Raw genomic sequence first — 13,003 nt, 5'->3', positions numbered from 1 at the left:
AGATCAAGCTGATCAACCGAGGGTTCATTCTGATGTTGTCAAGTTTAAAAAAATGAAAGCAGCAGAGGAGGCAGAGTGCAGAAGGGCCAATCTCACTCCTCCTCCTGCTGCTGGACATGAAGGTGAAAACTGAGGTTGATAATGGATCAGGCACACTGCTGGAATACTAACAGGCAGAGTAGATTACCATGGCTCCTGCGTTTTTTCATTTGCCCCCGAGCAAACGCAATAAAAGCAAGGAGGAGGCTCCGGCAGGCTAAAAGGTTTGTCAGCTGAAGGAGGCTATAACTCTGAAAGCCTTGAAAAGAATGTCTTGGAGATAAAAAGAGAAAAAAAGTGAGCAAGTAGAGGAAATAAAAACCTCCAACTCTGACGCAATAATAGAATTCTGAAGCAGAGGAGGGAGGTATGTGAAATGCAATAAACAGGAAGTCAGAGCAGGACAGTCACTTTTTATTTCCTATCACAGTTTTATAACTGATTGTTTCAGTACGACATCCCATCCTATAAACACTCTTCTTCATCCCGGTGTGAAACTTTTCTTTATCGCTCTTCTCTAAATTATAAAGTTCCTGATGTGCTCTTCTACCCGTCTTGTCCAGCAGTAGTAGCAAGCAGAAAGATAGTCTGAATGCTTTGTTGTGCCAAACAAATTTGTTCACGTACAGGTGTGATCTATCTGTAGAAGCACTGAGCTCACTATCAGTCCATCCGAGTCCAGGCCACAGTCTAAGCCGAGAGGCTTAGACTTCCTCCTGCTCCACTAGCTGATACTTGGGTGTTCCTAAAGAGCCAAGACATAGTCTGCCCCAAGATCTCCTACTAGTAGGACGGGCCTGAAACAGCCCAGGAAGCATCCTGGAGGCATCCCAGACAGATGTCCAAACCACATTAATGTGCTCCTTTTCTACTCTGAGCCCCTCACAACTGGCTGAGCTCTTTACCCCAACATTTCCTTCACCTGTGAGGTCACTGCTCTCAGTTTCTGTCAGCAGGTGACAGTCAGAAATCTTAACAAAGATGGTGCTGTGAGCCGTTTAATAACCACTCTCTCTCACAGTTGGAATATAAAACAATCCTCCACTCACCGTATGCTGTAGAGCACGTTGCCATTTTTAGAGATGCGTAGCAGCTTGTTGTCTGTGGTGACCTCATGAAAGTTGGCCCCCTTCTCGTTGGCAAAGAACAAGTCAGGTTTCCAGATGGAGTCCAACATGGAGGGGTCGAGGTCCAGCGAGTCGTCTGGATATTCGCTGTAGGCCAGCCGAGGGTCGTTCCACTGCTGTCTCAAGAAAATGTTCACTCTGTAGTCCTGCAAGGAGACACAGAGGATATGGAAGTGTTAGAGGTATGGGCAAGAAGGCAGAAGGAACATCTACTGAACATCTTCAAACATCTGGCATGGTCTGAAGCTCATTTATTATTGCATGGCACTATAGTTAGTCCTGGTGGAATACACAACGGTCGACATTACTATCACATTCACAGCCTGGCAGTCCTATCTTTTCTCTCATGTTATCCTCATGTTCACTGCTGCATTCTTTGGAGGTCCAAATTCTCCCTGAAGTAGACTAGGCAGGTGGGAAGGAAACTGCTTTGGCAGAGAAAAGGCTTCAGTGGGTGGTAATTTTGGGGAATGATTGGGCAAAACGTTTCAAAAACAATTCTGTGTCTTATAGATGAAGTGGTTTGAGAGGAAACTAGACTGCACCTGGTTTGCATACAGAATCTAGGCAATGAGCGACATTTTGGCCAAGTGTTTTTACACAGCTGAAGTTTCCATTGGACATTTTACAAATGCAGATCTGTGTGCATGTGGCTGCTGGTAGTAGAAAGTGTAATAAATACCAGAAAATACTGCAAGAAAAGGTGTTTTTCCAGCTTTGTAGAGCAACCCAGAAAAGCAAGAAAACTCATTAAAAGGAGAGTCTGATAATGAATATTAAAAAAGCGTCTTCATATGGATGAAGCATATTCATAAAACCGTAGTTACGCAGTTGGTAACAGCTGGAGTTCACACTCGCTGTTCTTGTTCTGTGTGGATAATCTGCTAACTTAATTTTCCTTGAACATGTAAGTGTGTTGTAGTGGTTTGTTACGATGTGTTGGTGTCGTATGTTGACACACGTGCTGAGGGCAGACAGTGGAGAGCAGTAGGAAAGACGCTGTAATGTTATTCTGTTTTTTGGTTTTTTTTGCCTACTTCAGCCTTAAATTAACACGTAACAGCAAAAGCTGTAAAGCACAACTGACACACCTTGAACAGAAGGATGTAAAATATATCCACGGATCCATGGGGAAATGTTGTCTTTATAAAATAAGAAAGAAAATGTGGAAAAGGGAGAAAAAAGGCTCGTCAAGGGTCACCGCACCGCTGACTAACGAAGCTGTAACTCCATATGGAGGACCGGATCGACAGATACAGGCAGACGCAGCAACGGAGTGAAGGACAGAGCTGAGCAGGTGGTTATGGGTCTTTATCCATATGTCATTTCCTCCTTTATGTGAATGTAGGAGATTTTACTGATGGTGGTGACTTGTAGCCTTGAGCTACAGCACAGATCTGTTTCCTGTCTGTGAACCTGTGTGATCTCTCAGATCCTGCTCAGCCTCAGGGTATTCAAACTACTCGGCTTTGTGCTTTTGTTTTCACAATCTCTATTTGTATTTCTGCACTTGTTCTTGGGGTTGTGTGTTGCCAGAAATCATAGCTAGATGGATGTGGAGCGAGACGATGAAGAACACAGATGGAAATGTTGTGCTTAATGGCCAATAGAAACAAGAGAATATTTTAAAAGACAAAAAAGTGTTATTCATGACACATGAGTACACATCCTGGCCACAAAGGACAATCAGGAGGAAGTTAAGTTTTGTTAGTGTATATAGCCTCCTACAATTCTCATCTTAAATGTTCTTCCTCACCAAATATGGGCAATATTTTAAACAAGGAGCTCTGCATTCAGGCGGCTCTGAATGTACACTTTCAGTTTTTCTTCTGATTGGCTCTGTCAGCACACAGTGCTCATAAGTGCTGCTGATTATGGCTCATCTGGATCACATATTGGAATGTTCATTTTTGGTTTCAATAGGTTTTATCCAGCTGCAGTCTGAATCGATGGATGTCAGATCAAAAACAGAGCACAGAAATTAACCTCCACCGTCTCTCGCACAGTCAGACCTGACTGAACATGACAGTCCGTCTGCCCTAGACTCAAAAGGCTTTTTACTTCATTTCACCTCAAAATTAAAACGCGGTGTGGGAAACGTGGTTGCAGTATGACAACACGGACAACTGATTTAGGTTTAGGTATAAAAATAATTTGACTGAGATCACATAAAGACCATGGTTTGGTTGAAGGTTAGGGATGGGTGGAGAGTCTCCAGTAGATGCTGTCTGAATCTCTGTAATTAGTGGCTGTACTAAAGTAAATCATTGAGCATTTAAAGGATCATCTGATTTTTTCTGTCCCTCAGATCGTTCCCTTCTTCTATGCGTTAGAGTAGAACTAGCCTTTACACTGGTTTCCCTGTATTTTATCACCTGTATCGACACATTTCTGCCTCTGTCCCGTGTCTCCCCCCTTCTCACACTGCTCTGTAAATTCTCTGCATGTGCAGTGCAATCGATCCAGGTAGAAGATATGAACCGCTGCTCCCGCAGAGCTTTGTTGTATAACCCCTCCACCACCCATTCTCCATTTCCTGCTTCACAATCAGAGATGGAGTCTCTGTATTGAGTGTGGGATGGCATTTAGCTTGCCCCTCCATCTCCCTAATTGTCAATTATTCTCAGAACATGGAGCCTGGCCACTCCGGCCAGGCTGGAGCCATCATTAAGCGGCGTGGCGTAGCAGAAAAGCATTGCAGGGACGAGGTACGGCGTGCCAGCAGCCCCGGCAGGTGGCATTTAAAGGAGCAATGAGCCACAGTGCCGTACATGTGTGTATGTGTGTGAAATGCAGTCACATGGCAATCAGCCCCAGTGAGCCCCAGTCGCCGTTTATCACTGTTTATTACACTGAATATCTCACATGAAACAAATGAGCCTGACCTTTCAAACGAGTCGCCTTTTCTTCTGCTTGAGAATATGATGAATATCCTGAAATGAAGCCGAGATGAGGAGCGTCTGTTGATGCAGAGAGCCAACGAGGAAATACAGAGGAGCAGAGCGAGTGTATGCCAGGACCATCAGTCATTGACGGGCCTATGGTTTGATATCAGCTTGGAAAGGGCAAAAGCTGGGCAGACAGGAACCTGATGAAGTTTCTCAAAACAAAGATAACTAGAAGGGCACTCAGAGATCACAGGACTCCACTAGAACCAGTGCCCCATTGTGCAGTTCTACACCACAATCAAATGGGTAAAAACACCCAAACCTGGCAGACATAATCAACATTCAGTCATCATGCACATGTCAGGTCAGTCGGCTTCTCTGCAGTCAAAAGAAGATTACTGTATCCATCTGCAGTAATGTATATCCAGTGGTATGGCGTTCTATGAGCAGAGTAGAAGTCAACACATTAATGAAATGTTGGAGTAAAGGGGGGTTGCAAAGCTGCTTGACGATTTGCAGCAACTGTAGCTGCAGTAGGTCAGAAAATGCTACATGGTCAAATTCAATGGAAACAAATGCCCTCTCAATGTTTTGGTTTACCACTGTGAATTAGTCTTACACTGTTTATTTATATTCATTTGCCTTTGTTGCTAACTTTATTATGTAAGTGTTGAGTGAATTGCAGCTCAGGGTCATCTCAGTGAATCCACAGTCTTTGTAGCATTGGTCACACTCCTCTCCCTGCTATGTCCCGCCACTGGTGGTCCTGATTTCTCCTCAGTTCTGTGTCCCGCTAACACGCCACACTCAAACGGTGTTAATATTGTATGCTACATGAGGTTATTGAACTGTGCTAACACTCACCTTTTTTTTAAAAAAAAATAAACTCGAAATAAAAAAGTCTCACACTCAGGGTCATTGTACTGATCGTCTGTGTTCAACTGTTTATGAGCTTTGTGAATCTTTGTGAATTATTTTGTGAATAATTGAATTGAATTGAATTGAATCTGTACCCAGTCTGTACCCAGGGGGTGATATACCCTCTATTTACAGACTTCTGAAGATCCACAAAGAAGGAGTCCCATTAGCAGCATAAACTCAGCCACCTACAACATTTCCAAGTCCCTCGCCACCATCCTCGCGCCCCCTGCGGGGAACACACCCCATCACATTAAAAACTCCTCTGACTTCACCAACAATTTCCAGAAACTTACTCTGGATCCAGGTGAAACCATAGTGTCCATTGATGTGGTTTCTCTCTTCACTGGCATACAACTTAGGCAGTGTAGACTGCAGAACCAGCTTCACTCCGATCAGACCTGCACACTGTTAAACCTCGGCCTCACCACCACATATTTTAAACACAACGAGGGTTTCTACAGACAAAAACGTGGATGTGCTATGGGCTCCCGGTGTCACCTATTATAGCCAACCTTTACATGGAGGAAGTGGAAAGAAAGGCTCTGGGCTCGTTTAAAGAGACACCACCTAACCACTGGTACAGATACGTGGATGACACCTGGGTCAAAATCCAAACCCAAGAAGTAGAAGCCTTCACTGCTCACATCAACTCAGTGGATTGAAACATCCAAGTTAATCAGGGAAGACACAAAGAATAACAGTTTGCTGTTTCTGGACTGTGCTGTGTGCATGGAGGAGGATGGAAACCTCAACACTAAAGTTGACCTGAAGCCCACACACACAGACCAATTTCTTCTCTTTGACTCCCACCACCCTGTGGAACACATACTTGGAGTAATCAGGACTCTACAACACCAGGCAGAAAATGTTCCCTCTAAGCCTGAAGGGAAAAAGAGGGAACACACACTAGTAAAGGAAGCTCTTAAAACATATGGTTATCATCAAATCTACAAAGGCACACAGGAAAAAGGTCAGAAACCAACTATGGAGAAACAGAATCACAAACAGAACAACACTGTCATCCCTGTCATCAGAGAAACTGAGGGTGGGGCTCACAACACCAACTGTCTGAGAACCTCCCCAGGCACCCACTCACATCTTGATCTCAGTAAGTCACATGATGGGATGAGGTAAGGTCTCACAATGGTTTTACCTGAAACCTCTGCTGATAATGACCCACACCTTTTTCACACCTTGGCTCATGTGATGGTGCAGATGATCAATAGTGGGCCAACGACCCTCTTAAGGGACACTCCCACTAGGGTTAAATACCTGAGCTTAAAACGCTTCTCGGATGAAACGTCTTCAAGAAACTTAAAGAAGTCCAGACACTTTTATTTCCAAGCTCCTTAGATGGGGGTGGTTATGGTTATGTCACTGTCCAGTCATGTTTGTGCTCCTGATGTTTGTATTTGCTCTAATTTTGTTTGTTTGTTTGCTGTTGAATGTTTATAAACATCTCTAACCTGCAGCCAGTTTGTGTGAGTAAATCTAAAACATGTACTCACTGGATCTACGTGATCACATTGAATAACGCACATGTCCATTTCCTTTTAACAAATATGAGACATAAACAAACTCGTACCAGTCTGTTCGTCCAACTGCTCTCAGAAGCACTGGTAACAACATGCTTCCAATGGTAGGGTACGTTTATGATCATTTATCAGACTGAATACTATTACTAATATTACTCTAACCTTAACTCTTTGAGCCTACTCCTCACAGTCTACAAAGGATTAATCCATGCTTATATGCATTTGCAAAGAAAAACATTAAAAGTGCCCAAAAATGAAAATGCATGTCTTAGTTTGCAGTATATAGTAAAGGTTAAACCTGATTTATTGTGTGTAAATGAGCTTCAGAGTCCTAACAGAATCCAATCTGTGATTTTAATTCTGAAAGTGAGCAGAGCGAGCAGCTTTTTCTTTCAATTCATGAACTGAAAATATATATTTTTTCAAAATGGATAAATGAGGTTTACTTGCATTTTTGATTATGAGCTTTCTCAGCCTGAGAGACAGACACCCTGCAGTTAATGTTCTATCTGCAAAGATATTTTATTTTGAAATGCCCTGAAAGCATTTAATTGTTTCACTGGAAAAAGTGGTCACACTGCACATTCATTTGGTCTATAAAACCTCATCATTATGGGTCAGAGGCTCCTCGTGGCTGCAGATGGACAAACATTAAAATGCAGAAATCAGCAAGCGGATATCAAATCTGTCTCAGACCGAAATGAGGGCAAAGTAATTTGAATGCACAAACGATTCATTTCAGGGAATAGTTCAGCGTTAGGAGAGCAAATGACTCATTTATTAAAAACGTTTATACTGAGGCAGCTTCATATTAAATCCTTCTATCTGAGAACGAGACATGAGGCCGTCGGACTGTTAAGTGCTACCCTGACATTACCATCTACCGTCGATGTGCTGTTATGAAACCATCAGCAGAGGAACTGCTGTACTTACACAATACCTTGCTCATTTCAGCATGTATTAAACTCAGGCAGTAAACCACGCATGAAAGGATGCAATACTCTTCCTCCTCTTCTTCTTGCAGCAACAACAACTACAGCGGCAGCCACATTCTACTTCCATGCCTGTCATAACATCCTGCCGTCTCCTTGGACGGCGCTCAGGAGGAGGTAGGAGGTCACGGAGGCTCGCACATTATGGTGGCACATCTGCGCGTGGAGAGGGAAACATGCTGTCTTCAGCATGCGGCCTGGGAAAAAGCCAACGCTGCGCCTGCAGCACTGTGAGATGTCGGAACAGTTTATGAGAAATCCAGGAAGCAAGCCTCTGCCCGGATCTCGAAAGAGGCGAGGAGGGTGCCGACGCGTTAGACCTGGACCGTTCGAGCTTGGCGTGTCCAATTTAAACTTCTAATTAAATCACCCACCTGAAACCTGTTTGATGATGAGAAACTTTTGCCTTGAGATGGTTACAGTTTCCCATGAATGTGAAGTCACAAATCAAAAACTGGAAAATGATGATTTTGTAGACATGTGAGAAAGAAAAGTGGGAGGGCACAGAGCTGCAGCACATCAGTGGAAGACAGCGGTTATATATCTGAAATGAATCTGGTTTTCTGTCCTGGGGTAACATTTAGATCAGCGCTGTATGAAATATGAGCACAAAATGAATCTTTTGATGCATTTTCACTGACAAAACTTCACAAAGTTCATTCCTTTATTCTGACTCCACAGACAAAAACACGGCAGATTACTTTACTGTAAGATTTCTTCCTTCGATGACTCACAAACACACGTAGTGCACATTTATGCACACGAGTCCAAATTAATGAGATAAAACTCATTAGTGCACATGAGGATAACATTTTAGATAACCTGACATATATACGAAAGAAAAGCTTGAAGCTCACTCTCATACTATGATCACATAATTTATATTTTCTGTCATATGCTTTGGTATTAGAAACGTGTACTCTGGGTATTAACAGGCTGAGTTCACTGTGCAAGAATATCGCAATTAAAATATAAACCCAGCTGTTTGTCATGCTGCATGGCTAAAAAGTTGTTTTATCACCTTCGGAATTATATCAAAATGTATGACCTGTGTTAAGAAGAAAAGAAACAGCAGCTCAACACTTTTTAATATAATACATGTCTTAGTTATGATTTAATATTCCAATAATCAGTAATCAGATGTTTAAGGTTTCAGTGTGTGTGTTTTACACGCTGTAAGTGCACGTGTGCTACAAAGGAAGTGTGAAAGAATGAAGAGCGATTTTGTGTGTGTGTGAGTGTGTGTGTGTGTGCACGTGTGTGTGTGAGAGAGAGAGTGAGTGGGAAGAGCGCTGAAACAGGAATAAAGCCGTGTACTGGTGGGACTTTAGCGAGCACTGCGCCATTCTACTCACTCCATCTATCAGCGACCCGCCCCAGCAACTCGGTGGATACATGCACGTGTGCACTTATGTCTTTGTGAGGACCCGTTGAGGACATTTTAGAGGTTTAGACATTTTTTGGTTTTGGTTTTGTGATGTTTCTGGGTAAGGAACACAAAATATACTTCTCACAAACATAGCTAGACGTGTGTGTGTGTGTGTATGTGCGTGCGTGTGTGTGTGTGTGTGCTGAGCATGGAGTGTGGTTACACACTGCAGTGAACAGCGTCCTTGCTGCTGCTCGCTCTGTGTTTCGCCTCCTGAGGTTTAAAATGGATTTTCTGCTTTGATAAAAGCTGATAAATCCAATTATATCAGTACTTTGCTTTTTCCTATAATCCACCATTTGAGAGATTAGAGCACCAGCTCTGACTGTGGTCTGCAGTGCGTGGACTGACTCTATGGTCTGTTATATTTGGTTTCTATATCATCATCAAAACACTCATTCAGGTCTCTGTTTCTCATTGGATCTTCAACATGTTTTCATTTTCTCACAGAACTTTATCCGAGCACTGGAAACCACCGTAAATTGGTCTCATTGGTCTATAGATGGTGTGTCCAGAGCGTGAAGCATTTCCATGTGTGGTCTACTTCTATGACATAACTCTGACTTTATATGTAAATATTAATTGTGCTTTTTAGCCCCTGTTATGACAGGGCAAGTGAGAGTGGATAAGAAAGGTGGGAGAGAGAGGAGGAGGGTGGATTCAAGTTCAGGCCTGTGCAGTAGGTCACCTGTTTAACCCAGTGAGCTTTACTGAAGCAGGTGAGGTGCGGGACATCAGCTGAACAGGTATTAAAAGTTTCTCTGTGTTCTTCTGCTCATCATTTTAATGAATAATACTGCCACAAAGTGTTCTTTTCTTCACTTTTTCCATTGATTTTGCTTCTGTGAGAGAGAAAATCTGGATTTTTTTCCTGCATGTTGAGGATCTGTAGAAGCCACCAGTGTGTGTGCGTGTATGTGTGTGTGTGTGTGTGTGTGTGTGTGTGTGTGTGTGTGTACTGTGGGATGTCTATCTTTGCTGCTCGGCTCTGCCTCAGTCCTTCTTTCCTCCTTCCTCCTTCCTTTCTACCATTTCTCTGCTCTTCTCTCCTTCCTCCATCCTTTCTTCTTCCAAACACATTATTCTTTTATCATTTCTATTCTCCCACGTGTTTCCCTCTTTTTTCCTGGTCTTATGTTTATTTTTAAAGTAATAATGTAATATGAGGCACTGGCCACCTTCACATTACACCTACAGGAGCCCCTCAGCCACGAAGCTCCTGCCCCCCCCCCTTTTGTCTGTGCTGATGGTAATGCCACAGGAGGTTTGGAGCTCTGCAGCGTCTTTGCACTACTAGCCTCAGCTGCGAGCCCGCTCTGAGCTGCTGTGGTTACTAAATGCTTCCACATACAGCTGATAGTGGAATATCTAACAGGACACACATTTCTTGTCTTGTCTTGTGCTCAGTGAACTCCTCTCACTGTGTCACAGATGTTGGTAGAGGCAGACTGCATGGCCAGGCACTTGATTTGAATTCATAGATGAAGTGGTGTAGCCCAGTACTTTTGTCCATATGGTGTATACTCATTGGTAACGATCCGTGTGTGGTTTGCTGTGAAGTAGCAACCGCAAGACCAGATCTGAGGCCTCCAAATCTGAGATCAAGGAAAATCCTGGGTTACTTCCTGTGGTTTGGGAGTGAGGTGATGTCATGAATGGTCAACGGATGCATCTCACTGGGATTCCTTGGTGCTGTCTCTTTGAGTTTTGCTGACACTGCGGCCTCACTTTGAATTAAAGCTAAATGCCAGAAACAATACAGTTTTTGTCTTTCACAACTTTCTGGACTCTCTCTATTACCCGAGCTCTTTCACTCGGATGAGATAAATGTCATATATTTTTTCAAAATGGGCTACGCAATTTCCCCTAGCAGCAGGACACTGTGTTTCTGTTTGGAACAGTAGTTAAACAGTGGGAAACGGCACGCTGTTGAACACTACTGTCAGTATTTCCTGCAGCAGCAGGAACGTGTACACCGTGTCAGACTGAGTCAACTTAATGGGCTCGCTGGCACACAGGTAAACTGAAAGACTTTGGATCTGACTCGCAGGAAAAATGCACTTTTGTTTTGGTGTTTTTACAATGTTTTCTTTGCTAACAGGATGGCAGAACATAAAACCTTCCTTTGACCTTCAACTTTTAGGGCCTTGAAAACCAGTTTTTCAAACAGTACTACCTGCCAGAGACAGGGAGCTGTGGGCTGTTTCACAGGAGTGTTTGTGTGTTTGTTAAATTCTAAAGCTGCTCGGGCAAAAGCAAACAGGGAGGAAAATAAGGACTTTTCTGGGGTGCTTGGTCACGCTGATCAAAACAGCCTTTTACTACTAGATGCAAAATTCCTCAAAGTAAAAAAACACAACACCACATTACACGTGTGCACGCTGAACGATGTTTAATCTGCGAATGTGCCCGAGGCCCTGCAGAAGGTTCACACAGCTGACAAGTTCAGAGCTCTCATTGGATGAAGAAGTGATTCATGTATGTTTTGAAGGTTAGCGGCACGAGCGTGCCTCGTTTTTACAAACACTTACAGAGGCAGCGGATGCTGAAATAGCCTCTGTTGTCACACACATACGAAGACACACAGAGGTTGGTTGGTGTCATATCGGCTCTGAGCCTTGTTGCTCTGTGAAGGTTGCTGGTTCAGTTATATTAGCACTAATGGGTTTTCTGTGTAATGATTGAGCGTAAATTTCCACTCCACTGCGTACAAACAGGCACGGGGCCGCTACGTTGTTATGCAAATGGTCGCGGCAGTGATGCGCTCTAACAAATGAAGTGTAGCAAATGGGAGACGGGGTCAATGAGGCAGAGAAATTTCGAAATGCTCACAGGGCAGAACGCTTTTAATTTTTAAAGGGAAATAAAAGTGAAACTTTTGGATGTGCTGAATATCGGTGAAGCTTTCGTTTAAATTAATTGAATTTTTCAGGGCGGAGTTACCCGAGCGGAAACACAGCCGCGAGGAGACGTGACAGTTTCTATTAGTTGTCCGACCGTCCGAATCCACACAGACAAAAGTGACAAATAAATGATGTGAAAGTCTTTACACCGAGGTGTGATATGGAGAATAAATCAGCTCACCATTGTTGTTTCGGCGATGGACCCGAAGCTGTTGATGAAAATGTTGCAGGTTACGTTGACAGGCGGACCTGGAGAGAGGGAGCAGAGAGACACGAGAAGTTAGAGTTCATAATATTTATGCAGACAGAAGACGTGGAGACGTGTTTGTCATCACAGAACGTGGAAAACCTGCTCGTGAGAGTTGACTGCAGAGCTCAACATGGATTCAACACTGCATCAACACTGCAAGCAGCTTGAATTTGAGTCGGTATAGAAGCTGTAAAGAGTGAATGTGTGCATTGTGGGTAATAATTTCTGATGAGCCTTTAGATGTTGTTCCACTTCTAAAAGAGCTTTCATTGATTTTCACTGAGGACATGTTGAATTTCTGAGGAAATTAATTAAACTTAGGCATGAAAACATGATAAAAACCGAGCGAGGCTGACAGTGATCACTGACTTTTTTTATGGGGTTTGTTGAAATTAAACAGCACAAGATACAAATCATTAAAACATGTTAAAAACACCACAACCTTAAAAACCCAGAGTAGTTTGGACCCGGAAGCAGTGTTCATATGTCATCACTTAATAACCGCATTGCTATCAGAGTCAGGGGTCAGCATGGACACCCTGATTGATCTGCAGCTCCATGCACAACAAACTGTGATGCTCTGTGTATCCTGACTCCTTTCTATCAGAACCAGCATGAACATTTCCTGCAGAGTGAACTACAGCAACCACTCTGTTGGATCGGACCACACGGACCAGCCTTCGTTTCCCAAGTGCATCATCAGTGAGCCCTGAGCCAAATACTCACGCTCACACATATTTCCAGCTTCCAACATCAACTCTGATGACCACTTGATATCTCCCGCCCACTAACAGGTGCCATGATGGAGAGGTAATCAGTGTTACTCAGGCCTGGTTGGTGTCTGCAGCCTCCTGCTTTACATTCTCCTCGCTGTTGATAATTGCTGCACTTTGTCGGGGTTAGTTTACAGCGTAAGATT

The 13,003-nt window shown here is 43.4% G+C and overlaps 1 protein-coding gene across 4 annotated transcripts in view; it reads right to left on the bottom strand.

The window, feature by feature from the left end:
- glra1 (glycine receptor, alpha 1) overlaps positions 1-13,003 on the bottom strand; it is a 132,898-nt gene that overhangs the window by 58,873 nt on the left and 61,022 nt on the right. For all 4 annotated transcript variants that reach the window (XM_026185135.2, XM_026185144.2, XM_026185152.2 and 1 more), the window contains 2 exons: positions 12,016-12,083; positions 1,089-1,312 (listed from right to left, as the gene is read on the bottom strand). In XM_026185135.2, coding sequence (XP_026040920.1) covers positions 1,089-1,312; positions 12,016-12,083 — 292 coding nt within the window. The remainder of the gene's footprint in view (positions 1-1,088; positions 1,313-12,015; positions 12,084-13,003) is intronic.

This window comes from Astatotilapia calliptera, chromosome 2, assembly GCF_964374335.1.
Source record: "Astatotilapia calliptera chromosome 2, fAstCal68.1, whole genome shotgun sequence".
NCBI lineage: Eukaryota > Metazoa > Chordata > Actinopteri > Cichliformes > Cichlidae > Astatotilapia > Astatotilapia calliptera.
Note: the sequence above shows the minus strand (reverse complement) of the source record. Positions and strands in the feature narration are given on the sequence as shown.